The following is a 23,597-nucleotide window of genomic DNA, read 5'->3' on the forward strand; positions in this document are numbered from 1 at the left end:
TATTTAATGACAGTTAAAAAGAGGAAACGTATATAAGAGGGTGACGACAAATGTATTAGACAAAGTTTAAGAAGTGAAATAATACATTACGAAGTGGGCGGAATAAAAAAAAAATTAATTTTAATAAAATTACTTTTTTAATAATTTAACTATTTGTGAATATGTTAATGATAAGTTGTGCTTGTTGATTTTTAAATTGATGGAAGAAGGTTCTAATTGGATATAGAGGCTTTCAGAGATGGGCCTTTTGTCATGGTTAAGAACTGTAGCAAGTATAGATGTTTTGTCAAAATCGAAGGAATGATTTAAAGAAAGAGAATGTTCCGAAAGTTTTGAGGCAGAATGATTATGTGAGGAAACAGAATATTTATGTTGTTTGATACGGTCTTTTAAGAGGTTTTTGGTTTTGCCTATGTAAGCAGAATTAGAATTAAGGGTGGAGCAAGGGATGTGGTATACAATATGTGATCGGTGTAGAGGAGGGATAGGGTCTTTTAGTTCAGTGTAAATATTAGATAGTGTGTTGTGAGGTCTGAAAGCAATACGAAGTTTAGGTATAGCAGAACATAAGTTTTTGGATGTGTTGGGTTTCTTATGATGAGGAGGTCAAGGAAAAAAAGGGAGTTATTATTTTCAATTAAGGCGTGGATGGTAAGAATTCTTACCATTCCCAACATCCTTACCATCAAAGAATGAACGAAGCCAAAAACCTTATTTACCATGGCCTTTCCCTTTCTGATTCACACTTCCATGAAAAAAAACATATGCCGCATTAAACAAATACTCTTAGCTAATAACTTCCTTCTCCATATCATTCATAAACTTATATATAACTACAAAAATCGTCTCACCACTCTCTTTCCGACAACATCCAAAAACTCTTATGTTCTGCTATACCTACCTTCATATTACTTTCAGATTTCTCTCAATTTTATTTTTCTTTCCATAATTTTATTTTATTTTTTATTTTCTGTATTCATTGGTTGTTACTTTGTTCTGTTCTTAGCCTTGATGAAGGCTAGAAATTCTAACCAAAACGTTGGCACGATTAAATAAATTACATGAACTTATTTGTGTTTTATTTTGAACCCACCCCGAACCATCTTTTCCTCATAAAAAGAATTTAAATTTAAAAAAAAACTGCATAAAAGCTGTGCTGTTTTAATTAAAGTAAGATCTATTCGCTGAATACAAAAATATTGCAGTGAATAATTATATATATGGGCAAGTACTGCTCTCTTTATCCTGGAACCTTCATTAATTCTTTATTCTCCCAAATTCAAATTTCAACTGATATTTGAAAATCGACCAAGCAATGTGGTAAGTACGAGTGAACACACAAGTGGAGAAATGCATGAGACCTATTTTGAGAAAATATATCAAGAAAGATAATTTACCTCACAATGCTAAAGTCAGAAAACGATAGTTCCATTCCTTTGGGAATACCAGAGTTAGGTGAGCTAGAGAAGAATTAGAAAAGGTTAGAAAATCAACAATACCTTCAAAAGATAGACTATATCCGACTGTTATGACCCAGCGGAAATCAAATCTAAATTCCAAAAATTGTAGAGATTATGGTGGGAGTATTATAGGACAGTAGATGGGTCAAAAGAAAACAGTTCTACAAAAGTCGACACATTTAACTGATATAAAGAATTATCTCAATCCATCAAATTCAAGAAATCACATGAGATAAAGATGAAGCAGCCAACATTTCTCTAAATATAACATCATCAAGACTAAAAAAAAAGATCACATTGATGCAGACAAGAGATATCCTATTTCAACAAAAACAATTAATAAGATTTTATGTTTTTCAACCCTAATGATACATGAATTGTTTTTTTAACATTGACTGGTTAATTATTTACTGAGACTCACACCTTTATTTATGCATCTTCGCATAATAACCTAAAATTTTGTTTGCTTCTTTTGACATATTTTTTCTAATCAATTAATATATTTATTGCTTAAAAACTTCCCTCTAATCTACCCTACATACCTATAAAGTTAAATATAACACAATCCATCTGGAACTTTTACTCATTAGTCCAGTGCTCATTAAACAGTAGTTATTAATATGCCATTGTATATTTTGTGGTCAAGGAAATGACTTATTAGAAGTTAGCTCAGCACTTATATCTACTTTTCAAGACTTCTTTAAGTAATATTATAATTATTGGGTTGTAAAATAAGTTCGTAGCATTTTTCAATATTTCAATTTAATCCTCTGTGTGTTTATAAAATCATTTTTACATGGTCAATAATGTTTACATATTCTAAAAAATGATTAGTTAAGGTGCTTTTATGTATCAGTTTCAACTGAGATTCCTTATCTTTAAGTGGTATTTTGCTTAGGCGCAAAGCGCTCCGGTTGTCCTTCAACTGTTGATGACCAAATTCATCACAGATAGGGAGGGTCACAGACAACCCTCACTCTATGACATGGGATATCGCAGAAAAACGTTTAACATATCTCATGCTAGTGTCTCATAATCGCAAAGGCATAGTTTTCCATCAGGATAACGTCCGTCCTCACAAGTCTTTGCAGAACTGGCAGAAATTATTGGAGTTTGGCTGGGATGTGATCCCCCATCCACACTATTCACCAGACCTTGCCTCAACAGATTTTCACTTATTTCGGGCCCTAGAAAACTCTCTTAATGGGTAACACTTTAATTCGCTCAAGGACTGCAAAACATACATAGAGCAGTTCATTGTACAAAAAACTGAGAAGTTCTAGGGGGAAATCATTAAAAAATTACCTGAAAGTGTAACGTGTAATAGATCAAAATGGGTCATATATAATTTATTAAAAATATTTACAAAAATCTGAAGTTTTTATTGAAATCGCCAGTAAAAAACGCTACAAACTTATTTTACAACCAAATATATAACAAATATTTAGCCTTAGAACAATAACTATCTCAAATATTTTCTGCTTTTATTGACAATAACGTAATATTTACAGAAATTTCATGCTTGAGAGGCCTAATATGTCATTACAATCAGACTCAATATTAAAAAAGTTTTTTGGGTTTAAATATAGTATGTTTATAGCTGTCACTACGTCTGAAGGAAATCAGTATCTTTTTATAAGTTTAATTTAAAGCAATATCCCAGAAACGTTTGTCTAAATTTTATTACTTAAAAGTTAATTAAAGAAGGTGTAAGTATTTAAATTTAAGTTTAAAAAAAAACTATGCACGCAATAATTCTTGATCAGTACATTAATAAATTTCTATTAAATTTTCTAACCAATAACAACATAAAAAATTGAAGTAAATATGTTAAAAATAACTTACAATAGAGCTATCAATTGTTGTTCCTATCATTGTTTTAAGAGGTTATAGAGCCATTATATTTTAAGAAGACTAAGGATTATTGGAAAATGATTGGGAAGAAGTACAATAGGCTATCTGGTTTATGTAGGTATGGTGTATATTAAAAAAACATTCATAAATACTTCAAACTAGATCTGCAACATAAGAGGAAATAGAATAATTATATTTATCACATAGTAATATGAAATATTGAGGATTTTATAAAGAGTTGGTGGGATTGAAATTTAAAACATAATGGTACAGTTACACATCAGATAGGATCATACTTCTTGATAGACATAACACTAGTTATGTAGTTAATCCTTTGGGTGAATTTTCCATTTTCCCTTAATATTATTAACCCAAGAACCCACCTTCCCTAACAGGTCACACCCCACAATCACTTTGTATTCCCTCGGAATACTACCTACAATATGTACTGGCAAGTTCTCCCTACTAAATCCCCACTGGTCCAACCCTATCTCCACCTCCCCCTTTACGTCACAAGGCCCACCAATTTACCAGTGATCAATTTACATTGACATTTCTGAATCGTGGGTGTCCTATCTCCATCACACAGATTTTGCAAGACTTCTCGGCACATCTATGATGTGGCATATGCCAGTAGGCGCCTAACAGAGACGGAGACCAGATACAATACGTTGGAACGTAAGCTCTTGGGAATAGTATAGGCTGTTGACCAATTTAGACCTTATGTGTTTGGCAGAAGGTTTAGGGTACACACTGACAACAGGCCTCTTCAATGGGTGGGGAAGTTGAAGAAATCTTCGGCTAGGATTACACATTGGAAGGAGATCCTAGCACAATATAACATGGAAATAATATATAAACCAGGAAAAGAAAATGATCTCTTGAGCAATTACTGTAAATACAATAGAAGAGGAGGCCGAAGAACCATCTAGACAATTTCTGCGGGAAAAGACACCGAGAGAGGAAGAAGAACAGAATGTGGTGGAGGAAGAGGATAGGGAGGAATCTTCGTTTAACGAGAGCTCGGAGGAAGAAAGACCAGTAGATATGGAGGAACTGGAGGACATAATAAACGACAAGAGGCGGCAGATTGTACGGAAGATGAGGACCACTGGATTGCTCAAAGTTAAGTGCAGCAAGTATGGGAGAAGCAATATCATTTGTTCGCAACCAGGTAGCATCGTTATGATATTGATTCTCCCATACTGGCTGCACTTAACTTTGAGCAATCCAGTTGCTCTCATCCATACCTCATCTTCCGTACAATCTGCCGCCTCCTGTCGTTTATTATGTCCTCCAGTTCCTCCATATCTACTGGTCTTCCTTCCTCCGAGCTCTCGTTAAACGAAGATTCCTCCCTATCCTCTTCCCCAACGCCCAATCTTTCCACAACTGTGACACTTGCGGTCCTCCCGCCGACTATTGTTTCTGGGTTTAGCTAGGCTTCTGCTGTTTTCTTGGTTGCTAGCTCTCTCTCTTCTACTCTCTCCGTGTTCTCTCCTTCTCCAAGGTTGGGCATGTTTCCCGTACTCCTCCGAACACCTTCTTTAATCTTTCCTTGATAACTCTCCAAGGGGTTTTTTTGACCGCATCTTCACCCTGCAGACAACCGCTACTTTTGATGCCTCTACATCTTCACTATCAAGTAGATTTTTGATAGACTTGGCTTCAATTTGGCTTATTAGTTGGTTACCCCTTTTCCTACCGAACCCAATAAAGCCTGTGTTTTATAGCAGTCCAAGCGAGTCAGATCTTATTCCTTTTTCTCTTTTTTTTAAGTTTTACTTTTGCCGATACTTAAGTGGTGCCAAAACCCAGGAGCTTTAGATACCAGAGTAATTTTTGGTTTGAGCCAAACTGTGCCCATACATGTACTGAAGAAGAGATGTGGGCAGGGGTGAACCAGTGGAAATCAATGTCCAACCGATATGGAGAAGCAACCGGAGGTTGAGTAGATCATCTGTTGAATCCACGGAAGCATCGGGCATATCATAGACATGCCTACGTACCTCTGTACGTACATTCTGTACACTATACTTTAATTTAAATTAAATAAACTAATGGATAAACTTCAAACTTTTAATGAACTTAGTTTTATTAAAACATTGTATACCAAAAATAGGTTTAGTCATCTAAACATATAATTTCTATTATCCACTTTTAAAAAACAAGAAAAAAAAAATAATTTTTTTGCATTATACCCAGTATTTCCACCTCAAACATGAACAAACTGTGTTAAACCCCTTAGCATTTCTTGGAAAAACTTTGTATCAAATCCTAATTGATGCTTTCATATTCATCAAGAGCAGCTCTTTCCAACTTTTCAAGGTTTTAAGTTTAAGCGTTTAATATCACAACATCGATATTACGTTATTTTTCATAAATGGCTTTCCATCATAATAAATAAATTATTCTTCAAAAAAGTCTTTTTTTTAAAAACTTTTAAATATCACTCCCCATTTCTGTTCATTTTATATTAAGATTAGTTATTTAATTTTAGACTAAATAACGAAGTAAAGCATTCATGTTGCCTATCATTGTATTATGGAAGAGCAAAATATTTTAGATTTAAGGGTGGGGGAAATCAGCTGGGATTTAGAGATTAATGGCCAAACGGTTTCATGCCTGTAAACAAGAACAAACAAACATCAACTAGGATTTGTTGGAATTAATTTTTATTATCCTATTCTGAAACTATTTTTGGAGGAATGAAGCACAAAATTGAAGGATTTGAGAAGAAGAAATCATTCTCCAATTTATAAATAAAAGTATCATAAGGTTAAGAAAAAATTTCAGAGGTAAGAAGTGTTAAGACTAAGAATACTTACTGTCTTATGGAAATTAAAAATACTATAATGATGAATAAGAAAAATTAAAATAAATTTTGAAAATTTTGTCAAGAGATTGGAAAGAATGTTGTTGATATATAGATAAAAAAAAACTTATAATTGGTATAGTGTTCCAGATTCCATAACTTAACAAAATATATGAGATACAAATGTGACTTAAAATTTAGGAATAAGAAATATAAATATAATAAATTATAAGTTTACCATTATATGACAACTCTAATTCTTCAAGAAAACTTCTTTTAATTTGGGCACCAGCTGAAGGATCTTCTCTTGTAATATTAGTAAATAAATGTAAATATTTTGCTATCTCAATCGCTGCCTCAGGATTCATTGTAACCTCATTTAGCACATCTTTCATCCAGGCTCTGAAATAAATTTTAAATATAATATAGTTTTTAAATAACTACATAGAATTCATTTATAAAAAGTGATAAGGTTCAGATGATGTAAGTAACCTAAGCCTCAGTTTATGTTTTGCTAAGTTTTTTTTTGCAAGCACGCAGAATATAGGATTATTAGACTTTTAAATAGCATGTTAGTGTATTGTGTTGATGAATAACATTTATTTAATCATTTGTAAGTGGAATAAGTGTTTTTAGTTTTTGATTTGTAAATTTAAATATTTTGAATATTTGAACATTAGAATAAGTTTTTCTAAGAAACCAGAACAGTGGCAAAAACACATCCTGTACTGCTGTATTCCACAAAGAATAACTGATAACCTGAATGGAGAAATAGAAACAAATTGGTGGTAAAAACACATCCACTCTGGAAGATACATTCATAATAAAAGCCACTGTCTCAAAAGATAAACAATTAGTTTAATAAAATTTAGTAATAGCAAAAAATTATTAAACTAGCAGAGACAATTAACATCCCCTATCCACCTAAAAGCAGTGGAAAATAAATTAGTGGATCTTTTGTTAATAAATGGGCACCCATATAGACCTGTTCGCCAACTAATAAAACAAACAGTGCTACAATGAAAACCTCAAGACACCAATAGTAAAAGATACTACACGATCCCCAACATACCAACACTTTACGAAAGAATATCCAAAACAAAAATGATTACACCATTATATACAAAATAAAAGCCACTTTATCCAGATAACACAGTAACACTACAGATAAAGACAAAATAGAGCTACAATCTAATATAGTGTGTGAAATTCCCTGTAAAAATAACTGCATGAAATCCTATTTGGGGACCTTGGAACAGTATCTCCACACTAATATAGTTTTACCTCTATAACAAAAAAGCCCAACAAACCTGACAAAACTGCTGTCGCCACTCATTTCAGGCAAACAAGACATAGATTCAAATTTGATACACCTAATATTAGGCACTGCAAGAAAAATAATTGTAAACAAAATCTGAAAGAAATGATCACTATAGAAACATACTAGAATCGGACTATTAAAAAAAATATATATATAAGAAGATGGTCAGGGTTGCGGTCAAAAGAGAAATAGAAATAGTTTACAGTTAGCCCTGTACCAGTAATAGTTTTGTTAGCCCTGATGAAGCCCTGCAAAGTGGGGCGAAACGTCGGAAAATAAATAGTTGTAAACTATTTTTATTTCACTTTTGACCGCAACCCTAACCATCTTCTTATATATCAATTTTTACGGTCAACTATATACACATATACACAATATTAAAAAAAAAGATAAATAAAACTTAAATTCATGTTACTAAAATTTCATACACACATAAAATAAAACTAACGACACAAATATTAAATATAGAGAATGCAAAACAGAAATAAACACAATATCTCCGGAAAAGGAGTTAGGGTCTGGGGAAAAATAATACTTAACTCTCTCCATTTACTCTTACTTAGTATTATTCCAAAACATCAGCGAGTTCGTTATAGTAGACAGTTATTAGTTTTTCTATATGGAATACATCAGTTACCAATTTAAAGCTTTATTCTGTATATTTTAGTTGCTTAATTAGTTAAGCAAATCTTTTTCAAAAAAACTGTTTTTCACAGAAGGGCATGAATATAATCTCAAAAGGTCGCCAAAATATAGTTATTTATTATTGACTCAACCAAAAGACCCACAAGATATGTGTACATATACATACAAGCTGCCAATGATTAAGTAGACAGAAACTGTCATTGGGCATCCCTGGGAAGTTTGTAAGATTGGCAAACAGTGTATAGAAATGATCCTAAATGCAGTGCCCATACAAGAAGTATATGAAGTCAGCCAATATTTCTGGAATTCGAATCTGTATCGCTGTGATTCTACTTATATATTTTAAAATTTGATGGTTTATGTTAATGAAAAATTTTATCTATTCTCCTTATAACTTGTTTAAAAAGTCTTCTTGAATTTAAAATTTAATTCTTTGATTATCAATTAAATTTCATAGTAGTTTTCTAATTTCATTATAATTATTTCTAGTAAACATTTTACATCTTGTTGAATTGAAAGGAACTAAATTCTAAAAACCTTAAGAGCTTAAGAACATTAAAATCATTTGTTTTGTTATTTTCTGAACAATTATTTCTTTTTTTATCTCATTTTATATTCACGTTAAGTACAATTTTTTTGTATCCTTGATTTAATTCGAATAACAGGTCTCAGATAGGAAAATTGCATTAGGCTCCAATGAATTAACCCTATCTATCTATAGAGATCTTTACACTGATAGAATGGCGAACAATTTTTCCTTGCCCTCTACACATAGGCGAATACTATGAGTCTGTCTGGGAACCTAACCAATTTTTCTTATCTCAAAAAAGGGTGAAAAAAATATCTAAAAGTTTGTCGTCATTTTATTTGTGGATCACAACACACAGAAAAAATTAGAGAAAATTTGTTTTGAACTATTGTATAATTTTTTTTTATCAATTCAAGTATGAATAGCACAAAGAGCACCACCACATTAGAAATGTCAGCTTTTTAGGCATTTCATTTTTAAGATACAATGATCACTAAATCAGAGAGTGAGTGGAACATGTTCTTCTATGCATAACAATTAATTAATTCTTTTTGAATAAATGTTCCATATTTTTTTTGTATTAAATGCTTGTATATCCAGTCCAAATCATACGAATATAATTGAGCTCATATAAAAATAAGTATAATGGGAGATCTAATAATTTAACAATAAATAAACTGGTAACCTTATTACTCACCGAATAGATTCAGAATTAGGAGAAATTGGGAATTTCTTAGACATTTTAAGATAGATATTGACAGGGTCTTCCACCACACATTTTTGTATGGTTATATTTTTTTGTTGATTACTATTAGAAGGAAATTTTCCTCTTCCTCTGCCAGCCATTGACTAGAAAAACAATTTAAAAAAACATTATTACTTTCACAAAAATATATAGTAAAATTTGAAAATATCTCTTCAGGGTTGAACAGTTAACCCTGCTCTAAAAATAAGATTGGAACAGAAACAAGCCTGATAGCCAAAATATGCTATTTTGGCTTGAGGAAGCATCTCAGTAAGCTCTTATCTCTAGACAAATGAAGGACTTGATTTGCAAAACCCTTATTAGACTGCTCCTTACAAACAGATCCAAAACTTAGATTTTAATAGCCAAGGAAGAAAATAAATGCTCATTTTCAAAAAGAAAACATTACAGAGGATTTTTTGCTTCATTAGACAAGGAGACTAGTGGAGAAGGCAGTACAACAATGGAATGGATGAGCTCTTTGGGGAAACCAAAGTAGTGTGAATCATCAAGATGGAAAGACTGAGGTGGGCCAGCAATGTCACCAGAATGACCGATGACCAGATTCCCAACAAGGTACAACAGCAGAAGCAGAACTGTTCCAGGGGTAGAGGCAGACCAAAACTGAGCTGGGATGATGCCGTTCCTAAAGATGCTCTGAACTTGTTGAATCTTGTATGTTATTGTATGCATTGCAAACTTTTATCAAGAAGTTCAATATTTTGACAGCCTAGACCTACAATTGAAAATCAGATATTTATTAATATGTGTGATATTGCAGAGGCTGATGGCTGATTGTCATTAGGACAAGTATCACAGAAGATGTGGTCATGGAAGACCATGCCTGAGGTGGCTGAACAAAGTGGAGGAAATTTTGAAAACGATGGGTATTAGAAGATGTCCTTTGTTGCCCAGGATAGGAAAGAGTGGAGGAAGATCATAAGAAAGGTCCACATTCTTCTAGGACTTTAACGCCAATTAATAAATTAACAAAGTAACAATACAAAACAGTCGACAGAGAAAATATTGGCCCATCTTTTGTGTGTTCTTTGAATAATGCCTACAACTATTCTGCATCTCTCTGAGATTCTATCATTTAATGGCTACTGCCCTCAAGAAGATTACATTTCACTAATTTGATAATGCTGATCACCAACTAAAAATCATAAAATCTTTTACCTCTAGACAACAAGATAAATATACAGTTTATTCAATTTCAATACTCTAAATGCCCCTATTTAATTTTATATATTCCATAAACAAAATACATGTACCTATGTATTTAATGGTTGCTGTATGGGGTAGAAATAAAAGGAAGATGGCTTTTTAGGGAGTCACAGCTGAGTAAGATGTGGCTATTTCTCTTAGAAAATTTCTACCTGCCAACATAAAAATAAAATAAAATAAATAGAATACAAACAGGAGAGTGGTTTTAAGGAAAAATGTCATATACTAAAAATATACTTCTATTAAATAACAACTCCCTCATATCTCAGCTTATGCCATAAGACTGGACTGAATGGCTGACAGACTTGGTCTCAGAGGACCTTTGGAGAGTTGCTTATCCTTTTTCCCTCTCTTGTAGATGTTACTAATAATGTAATTAAAATTCTTTGTTCAAATTATTTATTTAATTGAGTTAATTCAAACAATAATTATTTAAAGTTATCTGAGTCCTACAATACATTGATTTAATTGTAAACATTGATGATAATTGTCAAAAAATTGTTTTTGAATATGTGACTTCATTATTACAGTTCAATTTATATTTCCATTGTAAAACAACAATAACTTAATACGATTTAAACTTTAAATATTTACATAAATACAAAGGATATTGTTTTCAGTAGGATTTAGCACAACTTCATTTGGCCTCATTAGTTTAAATTTAAATAATGAGAATCATTTTATTTTTGAAAAGATTATACAAGCTCTTCAAGTGGCTAATCTTACTTTCATATTTAATCTGACATTTTTTGTTTAAGTAAAAAATATAAAGATTAAATCTTATATATATATAATATAAAAACAATTAATATATAGGAAGATGGTCAGGGTTGCGGTCAAAAGAGAAACAAAAATAGTTGTAAACTATTTTTGTTTCTCTTTTGACCGCGACCCTGACCATCTTCCTATATATCAATTTTTACGGTCAACTATATATACATATATAAAAACAATTAAACTCAATTTTTAAATAACCATTATTATTTTATAATGTTCACCAATACTCACAAAAAAAGCAGTGAGATAAGAGTAGAGAGGAGAGAGGTGTAAGATTTAAGTGTTGTTTACAATTATGTTGTTAAAATGTATAGTGCTCATATTTATCACAATCAAGTTAGATTTATATGATCACTATAACTTTATTCAGTACCACAAATGATAAATACAAGATTTTTAATCAGATACTATTCTACTCGAAACAAGAAATATGTCAAATGAATACATTTTCACACATAAATATTTATTTGTTTCAACATACAATTTTTATAAATAAAAAAAAAAAAATTACAATTCCCTCAAGATCAACAAATTTAGAATAAAAATACATTGTCTTGATTGATTAAATATTTTTAAATTGAAAATGGTCTAAACATCTTTTAAGATAAGTGTATCAACCAATTGGTAAAACCCATGTTTCACTCCTCCAACATAGAAGAAAAGCAATGTATGACAATGCACAACTATACAAAGTTCTCTGAAAGTACCCAATTCTTGAAGTGTTCATACAAGGATAGGTTGTACTTTTTTTATAGTGAGTGATTTTTAATAAAATCAGTAATATTTTACGAGTTTTAGTAATGTGTATAGCTTCTAATGATTTCTTGGTTATTGCCTAAAACTTAATATTTCATATTAATAAAAATTACACTTGTGCTGTAGTTCAAAACAAGTGCAATTAAAGTGATATTTATGACATTTTTGCAATTGGAAGTATGCTGTATAATTCTTGTTTTCAATTTTTAGGATCTATCTTTTAAGTCAATTTATTTTCCTTCACGATATTCTGAAGAAAAAAGCAAGACATTATTTGGAAACAGGTACCTAAGTACAGCTCGATACTAATTTAAAGACATATCAACTGACCTGTATGTTTAGTGTTTCTCAATAATTTGGAGTAAAATTTTTATGGAAAAATTAGAAGAATTTTTTAACCAGTTTATTGTAAATCATAGGATTTTTTGTCAATAAATACTATAATATTTTAACTATCTGTAAATAAAAAAATAAATAAATATATATACCTTCTTTCTCAATATTAATCTTCTTTTCCTATAAGCATCAAAGGATTAATTAAATTTATGTTTGAAAAACTCACCTAAAAATAAAGAAAAAATAAAAACTACTCATTACAATGTAATACAAAAATGTGTTTATAAGGTAACACCATTGACTGTCATATTAAGTAATTTGTAGGGGTTTCTTCCACATGACTTCATGAGTAAGAATAATGGTATTTTATAAACATTGACTAAATACATATAGTTGGTAGCCAATGAAAATCTTATAATTCCAACAGCTCATGAAAATAATACAACTCAAAATTCAAGAGAAATTTGAAAGTATGTAAATATTTCTAATCTATTTGTTAATGAATAAGCTTGTACTATGTAATAAAAACTGTAGAAACTAAAAACTCACTTTATACAATTTTTGTTTTGTAAAATTTACTGAAATTGAGCAAGAGGTTTTTATTACCTACCATTAAGATATTTTTGATTAACAAAAACAAAATAAGGAAAGGAGAAAAATTTGAAAGGTATTATACTGATGTTTTTTTATTCAACATACGACATGACTTAGCATAAAAATCACTATGATATTTGGGCAACAAATAAATGTTTAAATTAAAAAGAAATTGAACCCACATATAAAATAAAGAATCAAACAATATTGCTTTTTTAATGTATTTTATAGGCTCTATGAAATACTTGCAAAAAAGCCAAAGCTCTATTGATATCTAACAGTGATAGGGAGGAATGCTGTGCCTCAGGTTTTTTCAAAATAAAAATTCTTGAAGAGTTATGAATACAACTTAAAAAACACAATTTCACAAAAATGTTGGTTGGTTCCTTGTTGCAAATGTGGGTTCATTAAAATAAAGATAAACAAATTTTTTGAGCTGCTCTTTAGAAACTAAAATCTTTATAGATCTTATTTTTTCAACTGTAAATTATTACTTTTTCCATTTCTGAGATAGCTCTCAGGTGGTCAGCGATTTACTTGCCATACCTATCTGTGATATCCTGTGATTCAATGCAACTATATGATGGCAATGACTAAAAACAAAACAAAAATGTTATTGGTAGTTAATTTTTAAATATATTTGAAAACAGAAGAAAATGATAGAGATCTACTACTGGGATTGGGGCAGGGTTCCGTTTCACTATGATCCACTTTCCTCCTGATTTCTTCTTTGTAAATATTCTAAAGAGGAAGCTAGAGATGACTAACTTTATAGACTCCCTGTAGGGCTAACTACAAAAAATGCCTTCGTATATATCTATATCCTCTATAGGAGTATCAGAGTAAAAATCAAAGAGGCTCATGCCTTACCAAGTCCCCTATAAACATCATATCCTTATAATAGTATACAAAGTTAAAAGAAAACTACATTGAGATATCAATGTTAACTATATGTTGATTACCATATCGGGTATGCATGGAAGTATTTACCCTCAATCATAAACAGATAAATATGGGTTCTCACTATACCTTTACATTCCTTTAAGATCTGAGTAATTATTGTAAGGGATTTGTAAAAGAGTGGTTAACGTCGAAAAAATACAGCGTCTCCTTGATTACTTCAATTATTTTAACAACCTACTCTTGTATCAAGCCCAACATTTTGAATATAATTATAAATGAGACACAACCTAAAGGACATGATTTTGAAACAATTGAATTTGTTATGAAGAGTAATATTATTAGTTGGTGTGAAGAGTGCTAAAAGCTGTTTTATTAACTCAGCTACTTTTTGAATTCCATGTAGAATTAGGCACAGTGATCCATTGCCCTCCCTCCAAGTTGGAAAAGTGAAACCAGAGTTTTAACAATCAATTCACAGTTTGAAATAAATAATTTATACCCTGTTTTAGTCTAATTTAGTATGTATGTATATATATATTCTTTTGATACAATGAAAGATTATATATATGCCAGACTTCATGAAGAGGGCAGTAACAGCTCTTTTGACAAAACCAATATGAATATCATTACCTGCAGAAAAATTATCAATAAATCTATTTGTATGATCAAGAAACCAGGATAAAAAAAATAGGAAAATTATTTTTAACATGTGTACATGAAAAACCAATTAAGATGATTCAAACTCATGACAGCATGCAGAATCAGTTAGGATGTTAATTTAAACCTGGACCTTCATCTTACTCCAGTCCCAACAAAAACAAATAATTAAATTAATTAAATTCTCTAAATAAGAACACATTAAAATTTCTCAAGATAACAGAGTACTAGTTGATGTATTGAACAAAATTGAAATATTACAAATAGGTTTAAACTCAAATTAATTATACCAAAATTAAAAAAGAAAACAAATGATTATTTTAATAGTGAAGAGAAGAAAGAAGGGGTAAAAATAAACGAAAGCTTTAAATTAGTTGTCAGTTTAGCTTTTAAAAAAACTCGGAGACATAGTCGATTGAATATAGGGTGAAAACCAAATAAAATTTAAGGAAATAATGAATGAATTTGGAATTAGACATACTTCTAACTTTCCTGACACAACTTGAACATTTGAATTTGGGTTTAATAAATTCGTGATCGACTTGTAACGTCTAAAAATGTTAACCAAAGAGTATATATACGTAACTTACACGTTTTAATTCAACAGAAAGATACATACTAAGTACCAGGAGTACCTTAGTAGATACGTACTAAGTAGTCCTAAGGAGGACTAGTGTCGAAACATTCTTGCACCGCAGTTACAACCTCGGCAAAACTGTCACATTTTTTTCTTGAAGAAAGTGAGCCATCAAACAAAATAAGTGATAATTTGATAGCGCCAGGACTCCACTATATGGTGGTTGTAGCAGAATTAAATAATTTCTATCCTCTAAGCGGATTACTGGGGTGTAAGTTCGTGTGGAAACAGTATAATGAGTGCTCTATTTCACTTTCCTGATGGCATAAAAATAGCAATTAACGTTATCCTTAAAATTCAACACTCTACATTCTCCATTAAGTATGCGTGTACTTGACGCAGCATTTCATTTAACATATTGCAGCACAACGTTTACATTATCCAATGATGTTTGCCTTAAGTTCTTCTGTTTTAAAAATGGTTTTTGACAACTAAATTTTTCAAATCAAAGCCGCGTTTTTGATGGTCAAGAACACTTTCACATTCAGTTTTAACACTTTCATCTGTTGTTTTAATCTCAATTTTTTCGAGAGTTTTAATATTACAGATGAAAATATTGTATTTCTTGTTCGACTCCAACTTACGAAGTGAGGTTTTATTTTCCAGGTCAAATGTTTGAAAATAAGCTTATTTAATCCTTCAGGGAAGAGAATTAGCTCTTGAAAAAATGGTATAGGTTAAAAATATTTACATTTATTTATAAAAATTTGATAAAATATTCTTTTTTTTTTATTTTTATACATTATATTAGATAGTTGATTGTTATGAAGATTTTAGGCACAAAACGTCTGGTTCATTAGCTCTATAGTAGATATTTAGTTAAAGTACCTCAGAAGGAAAGAGGTGCAGCTAAAATTCAATGCGAGGCCTATAGTTAGTCACCTGACACCTGAAGGCCTAACAATGGTTAGGTTAGCTGGATAGGAGCTTTAAGGGTATTCACCTTTAATCCCCGTAGGATGGAAACCACGTTTTGTAAGGTATTCCTTAAGATTGTACAAAGAATAGCAAGTGATTCGCTTCACCATCTAAAAGGAAATAAGAGAGGCCCATAGAAGACAGAATGGAATAATACAAATTTTTCCAAAAAAAGTTGGAAGAATAGTGTGATTTAATAGTCTCTGTGTGATACAGTCCCCCAAGAGGGAAACCATTTCGGATGGGTTATTGAACCTTAGTTTGTCTATCGAGAGTAACTGTATGTTAGACAGTAGCTTTTAGTGGATCAGAAAACTCTATTTGAATCTTCATTAATTCAAAAAATATATTTATGAATATAACAATATATTCCGTTGTTATTAAATAAACAAAAGACAAGAAGATTACCATAAAATTTGAGAATTAATTGATGCTCTTGTCGTTTGAGAGATTTTCTATTACGATTCTGGAAGTCAAAAAAAAAAAAAAACTTAGCCTCTGGGTACCTCAGCTGGAAAAGGAACGATAAATTTTTGCCAGTAAGATGATCCTGTAGTAATCGAAATCTTTACCAGCTTTTGAGGAAAAAGAAAGTAGGAGACTAAGTAAAAAAACTAAAAAAAAAAAAAAGTAAAAACTAAGTATGATTGGTTGGTCACAGGACGTGCTCGTTGCCGGCGAAAAGTGGGGCCACTGAAACTTAGTTTTCTAATATTATGCGAGATACTGAATCCGAAATTAGTATTTCTAAAATTCTACAAACATATCTTAGGCATTTGTTTCTGAAATTTGCAGGACTATTGGAATCTTATTGCCAAAAACATGTTTAGTTGCTATATCTTTTTTTATTTATTTATTTAATGTAATTTACAACTGTATAAAATAATAAATACAATAAGTAAATATGTAATATCTTTCATTTACACTTGAAAATCTTGGGAAGGAACCACCCATTGATAGTACTTCAAGCATTAATTTAAATTAGATGGTCCCGTGACCATCTTCTTTTCAGACGCCTCGGAGAATTATCAGCGATTGTTAAGGATGAGAGATTAAGATCTAATGGGTTAGGATGGGTAAGGAGTTTGGAATGAAAAGACGCATATCTGTTTTCGGCCAAATCTGCAACGAATGGGATGTTAAGGTTTTTGTAGATGAGTTTATTTGTAACGTAATAAGAAGCATCAAGGATTTTGGATTGTAAGGATTGGATGCGGGAGGAATTTTATTGTTTGGTAGAGCCCCAGAGCTCAATTCCATATGTCGAAATTGGTCTAATTATCATAGAGTATGATGCATTTGTGAAGTAGGTGTTGTAGCTATCGAAATCTACGGTCAGTTTCCTGTCGTTTCAGTCTTCTATCAGGATTCCAAGTAAGTAACTTGTCAAGATGGAGTCCTAAGTATCGAATCTGTTCAACAGGCGTTAGTGGAGAATTTAGAAAGGATACTGTAGGACAGGAGGGTAGAGGTTTACGACGGAGGATAAAGGTGATCTGGTGGGATTTATCAGGATTCATTTTGCTTCTCCAGTTTTGACATCATTAGTCAATGGATGTTATGTGTGTCTGTAGTGTTTGTAATGCATTAGTAGGGTCGTTGTTTACAGACAGTATACATGTGTCATCAGCGTATGTTGTTAGGACTGTGTTAGGGTGGGTTGGGATATCTAAACCGTATAAAGAATGGGACCTAAGATACTACCTTGAGGAACACTGGCGGACTAAGAAAAGAGAGATGTGTAGACTAGGTTATGATTTACTTTAAAGGTTCTATCAGAGAGGTAGAAGTGGATTAAAAGGAAACATTTAGAGGGGAGGAATTGACGAAGTTTATAGAGCAGACCTGGATCCCAGACTCGATCAAAGGCTTGTTCAACATCGAGGAAGACTCCCGTAGAGTACATTACGCGCTCCAATGTGGAAGACATGATATCAACCTCTCGACGACACTGTTGTATGGTAGAATGGGATGTTCTAAATCCAAACAGGTGGTCAGGAATAACATGATATGAGTCAAGGATTGGATAGAGGCGTTTTTATAAGAGCTTTTTCTAGAATTTTGCCCATAATGGGCAGTAGTGAAATAGGACGGTAGGAAGATAGTTATTCAAGTGGCTTGGAGGGTTTGGGAAAACAATTTTTTATAGACATTTTCCAAGAGTCGGGGAAATAGGTGGATCGGAGGGTTGTATTATAGATATAGGTAAGGAATAAGATGGATTTACGAGAGAGATGTTTCAGAATATGTGGTGTGATAAGATCGTGGCCAGGAGCTTTTTTAGAAGGTAATTGGTGGATGATGTTTATTATTTCTGAGAGATGAAAGGCTTTAGGAGGAAGGGTCATTTGGAGAGGAATTGTAATTTCTGCTTCAACATTTTCAAGATGGGTTAGATTAAGGATATCAGGATGGGCGTTAAAAGTTTTGAAGAGGTGTTCGCCGAACAATTGAGTTTTTTCTTCATCTGATCGTGTCCAAGTCATATTTGTAGTAGCTTTTTATTAGTTGTCCATAATGATTTTTCCGTAGTATTTAGGTTGGATGTTGTGACTCCAGAAAGTCCTACCACGAGTATTGGACGTCCTGTTTCCCCACCTTTGATGTTTGGGGTTGTAATCTCCTACCGCAATAAATCGCGGACCAAAAGACCGGAATAAGGAGTCAAGATGGCTATAGGAAAGGGAATTACCTGGAGAACAGTATACAGGTGAAAGTGTTATGTTAAACAGGCAAGAGGATAAGCTGACGGTTGTTGATTGAATAGTATCAGACGGAGTGGAAGGAATAAGGGAGTGAGGTAAAGATTTATGAATAAGGATACAAGAACCTGCGTGGGATGTGTTGTCAGGGTGATCTGTTCTATATGTAATGTAGTCGCGTATGTAGAAGTAAGAATGTTTTGTGAAATGTGTTTCAGTCAGCAGTGCATGTCGACGAAATGTTCATGGAGGAATATGTCAAGTTCGTCTCGGTGGTTATGTAGTCCAATTGCATTCCATAAAAGTATATTTAAGGTGCTATTGTTCACCTAGGTAAATTGAACGGGATTTCTGTAAGGAGTCTGGTTAGGAGTGAAATAAGAGGCTTGATTGTGTCTTGAAGATCACAAAGGAAGGAGGAAAGGATAGATGCAATTTCAGGTGTATTTTGGCTGTTTTGGGAATAGAAGGTATAATCTTGGAAATGAGTGTGTGTCGGTCTAAGTAGGGACTGAACTCTCCTTTGGGGTCGTTGAATTGGATCCTCGGCTACTTGAGGTTCGGGTAAAAGATTGACCGAAGAGGAAGTTTGGGATAGAGGAGGAAGTTTAGGATTGATTTGTGGAGAAATTTGGGTAGGGATGGTAGGCTTGGGGCACCTGAGATCGGCGAGTCACTTTTGAATATTTAATAGGCTGTCTTCTGGGGTTGATGTGGGTTGTTGGAGCATATTGTTGACTGGAGTACGATGTTTCACGTTACTCGTTGATGGCCCAGCAAATTCTTATTCTAGAACCACTGTTGCTATATCTAAATTTGGTTCCTATATCACATTCCATTACATTTTTTGGAAAATTAAAGTCGACCGATTAAATTGTTTATATTTTTGTTGCCTTCAGGGGAAGCTCCTTGATAATATTCATAACCAGGTAATGTTGTAGTTTTCCTAATTTCGATTAAAAAAAAAAAAAAAAAGACTTATTCTGGAGAGTAGCTAAACGACTAAGGAGTGATAAAGCAGAATAGAGTATATAAACGATAGAGCACAATTTGAAACTCTAACAAAAACTCGCCATGCTTAAAAATACTAGAAACATTCTCATTTTTTCAATATTATTCTATCTATTATGACAGTCCCTATCTCTCAACAATGAACATAATATCCGATGTCAAATACAGATATATTTTGAACATGTTACATAAACAAAAATCACATGATTAATGAGGATCTAAAGGAATTAGCAGAAGCTGTTACTACTTTTTTTTTCCATGAACCGATTTAATTAGGAAACACATCCCTATGACATTAAGAAAAAACTAACTGGAAAGTAGAGACTCGTTATATTAATTTTTCTTTCACTTCAATTTAGGTGGGAGATGAAAATATTATCCTTCTATTTTTTATAAAAAATATTGGGCATAAGAGCTAATCGCTGAGCTAGCAACCGTAGATTTTCCAAAAGCAACGTTTCAAAAAGTAGACGAATGTGACTAAACCACCTGACCAATCTGAATTCAAAAAGGCGGTCGGGTATAGAATTGCTTTCATCATTGACTGAGTTAGAAAACAAACGAACTACAAAGAGATGTTAGAAGTTATAAATAATATACTTAACCCAATTAAACTTGCAATAAATTCATTGGCTCTCATAAGAACAAGTAATTTAAAACCTAGTTAAAAAACCTCACCCATACGTTTTCTTTTATCAACAAACTAAAAAAAAAAAAAAAACGGTCATCTCCATATCAAAACCTTCCCAGAAGGAGAAAGTTTTGATTAGAGCTTCAGTTTTAATAAGTGGAAAATAAAGGGTTAAAAACTTCTTTTGCAGAGCTGAGTCGATTCTTGTATCCGATGCACCAAATGCTAGAGCAAACTCTCCAGCGGTTGGAGGATGGGCGAATTTACTTCACTCAAATGTTCCTTGCTTTTCTGGTAAGAGTAGTTTATTATTGTAATTCCGTGTATCGTCCTTATGTTTTCCAACTTTGGATTGGAAAGATGGACTATACAAATGGTTACCAATATATTCTAGCCAGAGGGGGTAGGCCGTGGTTTATTCCGTAGGTCTGCCCCGAAATAAAATTAAACCCGCCCATATGCAAATTGACCGCTGCTATAGCAGTCAAGAGAATTATAAGTCTGCCTATAATAAAAATTGATCATTCCCAGAAATATTCATAGCTTGCAGATGTTTTCTGATAGGTGTTTACAGCGTGTTCCTGTTGTAATGATAAAGGTGAATCTTTAAATACGCTCTTTATTAGTCAAAACAACAATGTATACACTTGAACATAAAACAATACATTCAGAATTATTATAAACAGAAATATTCAGTTTTTTTTTAGACAACCAAAAAAACACCTAGTTCTTCATTATTAATTGATCATATGGCGAGAGGTTTCAAATGGGTTTGCCACTAAAGCAAATGTAAAATAATGAAACATTATATGAATTATAAGTAAAAATTGATTTAAAAGAAATATATCAGAGGAATAAAAATGTTGATAATAATTTCGACAGTGGCAAGCCCATTTTAAACATTCTCTTTGCTAACGTCGACTATTCTCGCTGAAGACGTTAATAATATTGCCACCCCAGGTGGATTTCCATTATACTTTTTACTTTGGTTGGTAGGGGTGTGATTCCCTTACTATCTACCCGTAAGGGTGCCAGTCTATCAACATTACCACAATATTGGAAGGAACCATTCTCCAGACATTGTTATAGGTGGCCCTAACCTTTGCCAAACTTTACGCAGGCACAAGCTTGTAGATGGGTTATTTGGATTAGCTGATCCATGTAGGCATGAATTCGTGGCCGACTCGTTGGTAATCGATTTTTGAGAACAAATCAAAGGGTACTTGTACAACATTCACACGTTTGTGATTTACTGTCAACAGGTAAATAATTGTTCTCTTCGTCTTTTCATTAATTAAAAAATTTCCCCAACCTTTGAATTTAATAATTAACCCTAGTTTAAGATTGGTATATTTTAAAATTCTATCAATGCGGTGTAAATCTTTTGTTTCAAATCTTGTCAATTAGCTTTAGCGGTTTATTTTTTATTAAAAATATAAGTTTTTAAAGACATCATATGTTTTGGTATTTAAATTAACAAAAATCTGGTAAAAATTCTAAAAGGAAAGTTGAATTTATGGGTTAAGCTGTGTTTATGAATTTTTATTATCAACCACCAAGTTTGCCGTCATTTGGGTTATCTCTCATTACGGCTATGTTTTTTTTTTTTGTTCATTTTTATAAAGAAAATAGAGGAAGTCACGAGAATACATAAACATGTGTTTACAGACGTTTGTTAGTTCTTTTGTTTTCCAAGGATTTGGACAAATTTAGGATTTTCGGTAAGTGGAAAACGTGTAGTTACAGCATAAAAAAGGTTAAGCTTGCGGAGGGACCCAGTTTTCTGGCCGAACAGATGAATAGTATGAAGGGAACTAGTCCTCGAAACTTGTGACTGTAGGGAAATGAAGGTGGAAGGATGTTGAAGTAACGACTCAAAAAATACTTCATTAATACAGGTGTTCTGTAACAACCTGTTATCAGTGATCATTGTTAAGGTTTCTGAAGGAGACTAATACCTAATATATCCGAGTCGGATATTGATGTGGAGTGGGGTATAATACTATCATTTATTTATGATGGTATAGAACTTTTCTTTTTTGAAACTTTATTGACCAAATGTTACATTAATAATATCTAAAATTTTGCATGATTATATATTAATTAGTGCGTCGTAATAAATTAATAAGCAATATAATTTAATCGTGCTTGATGACTCTACAGCTTTAAGGGTTTTGGTGTTCCTCTGACAGTAGTGCTCTAATGAGCACTGATCAAGCATTTGCCGACGGTTAACCAGTAGAGCGCAATGTACTTATTTCAGCTATTTCAAGATAATTCTTAGTTATAGTTAGTTTATGAATTACAAGAATGTATAGTACTCGAGTGAATAAACCCAGCGTTATTTTATAGGCATTGTGCTATTTAAATAAGGCTATTTTATTTGTTCGAAATAAAATGAGCTTATGTGTTTTAGCCTATGGTTAGCCAGTAGATAGCAATTTACTCATTCGAGCCATTTTAAGATAACATATGAATTGCAAGAATGTATTGTACTCGAGTGAACTGACCCAGTGTTATTTCGCAAGCATATTCCAATAAAAATATAGCACTGAAATGAGTTTAAATGTTTTGGTTGTGTAATTGTAGCCCCTACGATACTACTCTATTATAATACCAGACGAGACTTTACCGAATCATTCAATTTATATAGTATTATTTCTATTTAGTTACCCAAATGAATTGTTTTAATTATTTTAATTGCAAAATTAGAAGTTTTGGTGTTTGCCTTAAGTATCCGGCAGGGTGACATTGGACAAAGTGAAGATTTTGGAATACCATAAAAAAAAAGTATGAAAAAGATTTTAGAAGTTAATCACAGTCTAGAATATGTTAGTTAAGATCTATATATTTAATCAGTTCAAAGAAAATAAATCAGGAATACTATGGCTATGTCTCTGCAAAAAAAAATCACAAATAAACCTGCTCTTCCAAATTTATTTATTAATACAAGTACTGGTCCATAAATCAAGAGCTAAATAATATTGGCCATTAATTAAAAAAAAAAATAGAATTTAAATTGGACCAAGATTGATACAGTTTTGTATTCGTCAACTGCTTAGCTATCCCTTATATACAA

The 23,597-nt window shown here is 32.2% G+C and overlaps 1 protein-coding gene across 10 annotated transcripts in view; it reads right to left on the minus strand.

Annotated features, from left to right (window-relative positions):
* The window catches only part of LOC106692952 (uncharacterized), a 20,068-nt gene extending 4,753 nt beyond the window's left edge, over window positions 1-15,315 (minus strand). Inside the window, exons 1-6 of one of the 10 annotated variants that reach the window (XM_067050755.1) lie at window positions 15,101-15,160; window positions 13,554-13,652; window positions 12,618-12,645; window positions 10,644-10,748; window positions 9,322-9,473; window positions 6,368-6,531 (exon numbers count right to left, since the gene is read on the minus strand). In XM_067050755.1, coding sequence (XP_066906856.1) covers window positions 6,368-6,531; window positions 9,322-9,470 — 313 coding nt within the window. In that variant the 5' untranslated portion in view covers window positions 9,471-9,473; window positions 10,644-10,748; window positions 12,618-12,645; window positions 13,554-13,652; window positions 15,101-15,160. Of the gene's footprint in view, window positions 1-6,367; window positions 6,532-9,321; window positions 9,474-10,643; window positions 10,749-12,617; window positions 13,052-13,553; window positions 13,653-13,733; window positions 15,070-15,100; window positions 15,189-15,209 lie in introns of those variants that run through there. The other 9 variants (XM_067050754.1, XM_067050753.1, XM_067050752.1 and 6 more) reach the window with 9 other exon arrangements.
* Between the last annotated feature and the right edge of the window lie 8,282 nt (window positions 15,316-23,597).

The sequence above is a fragment of the Halyomorpha halys genome, unplaced genomic scaffold (assembly GCF_000696795.3).
Source record: "Halyomorpha halys isolate HHAL.00 unplaced genomic scaffold, Hhal_1.1 Scaffold79.1, whole genome shotgun sequence".
In the NCBI taxonomy this organism is placed as follows: domain Eukaryota; kingdom Metazoa; phylum Arthropoda; class Insecta; order Hemiptera; family Pentatomidae; genus Halyomorpha; species Halyomorpha halys.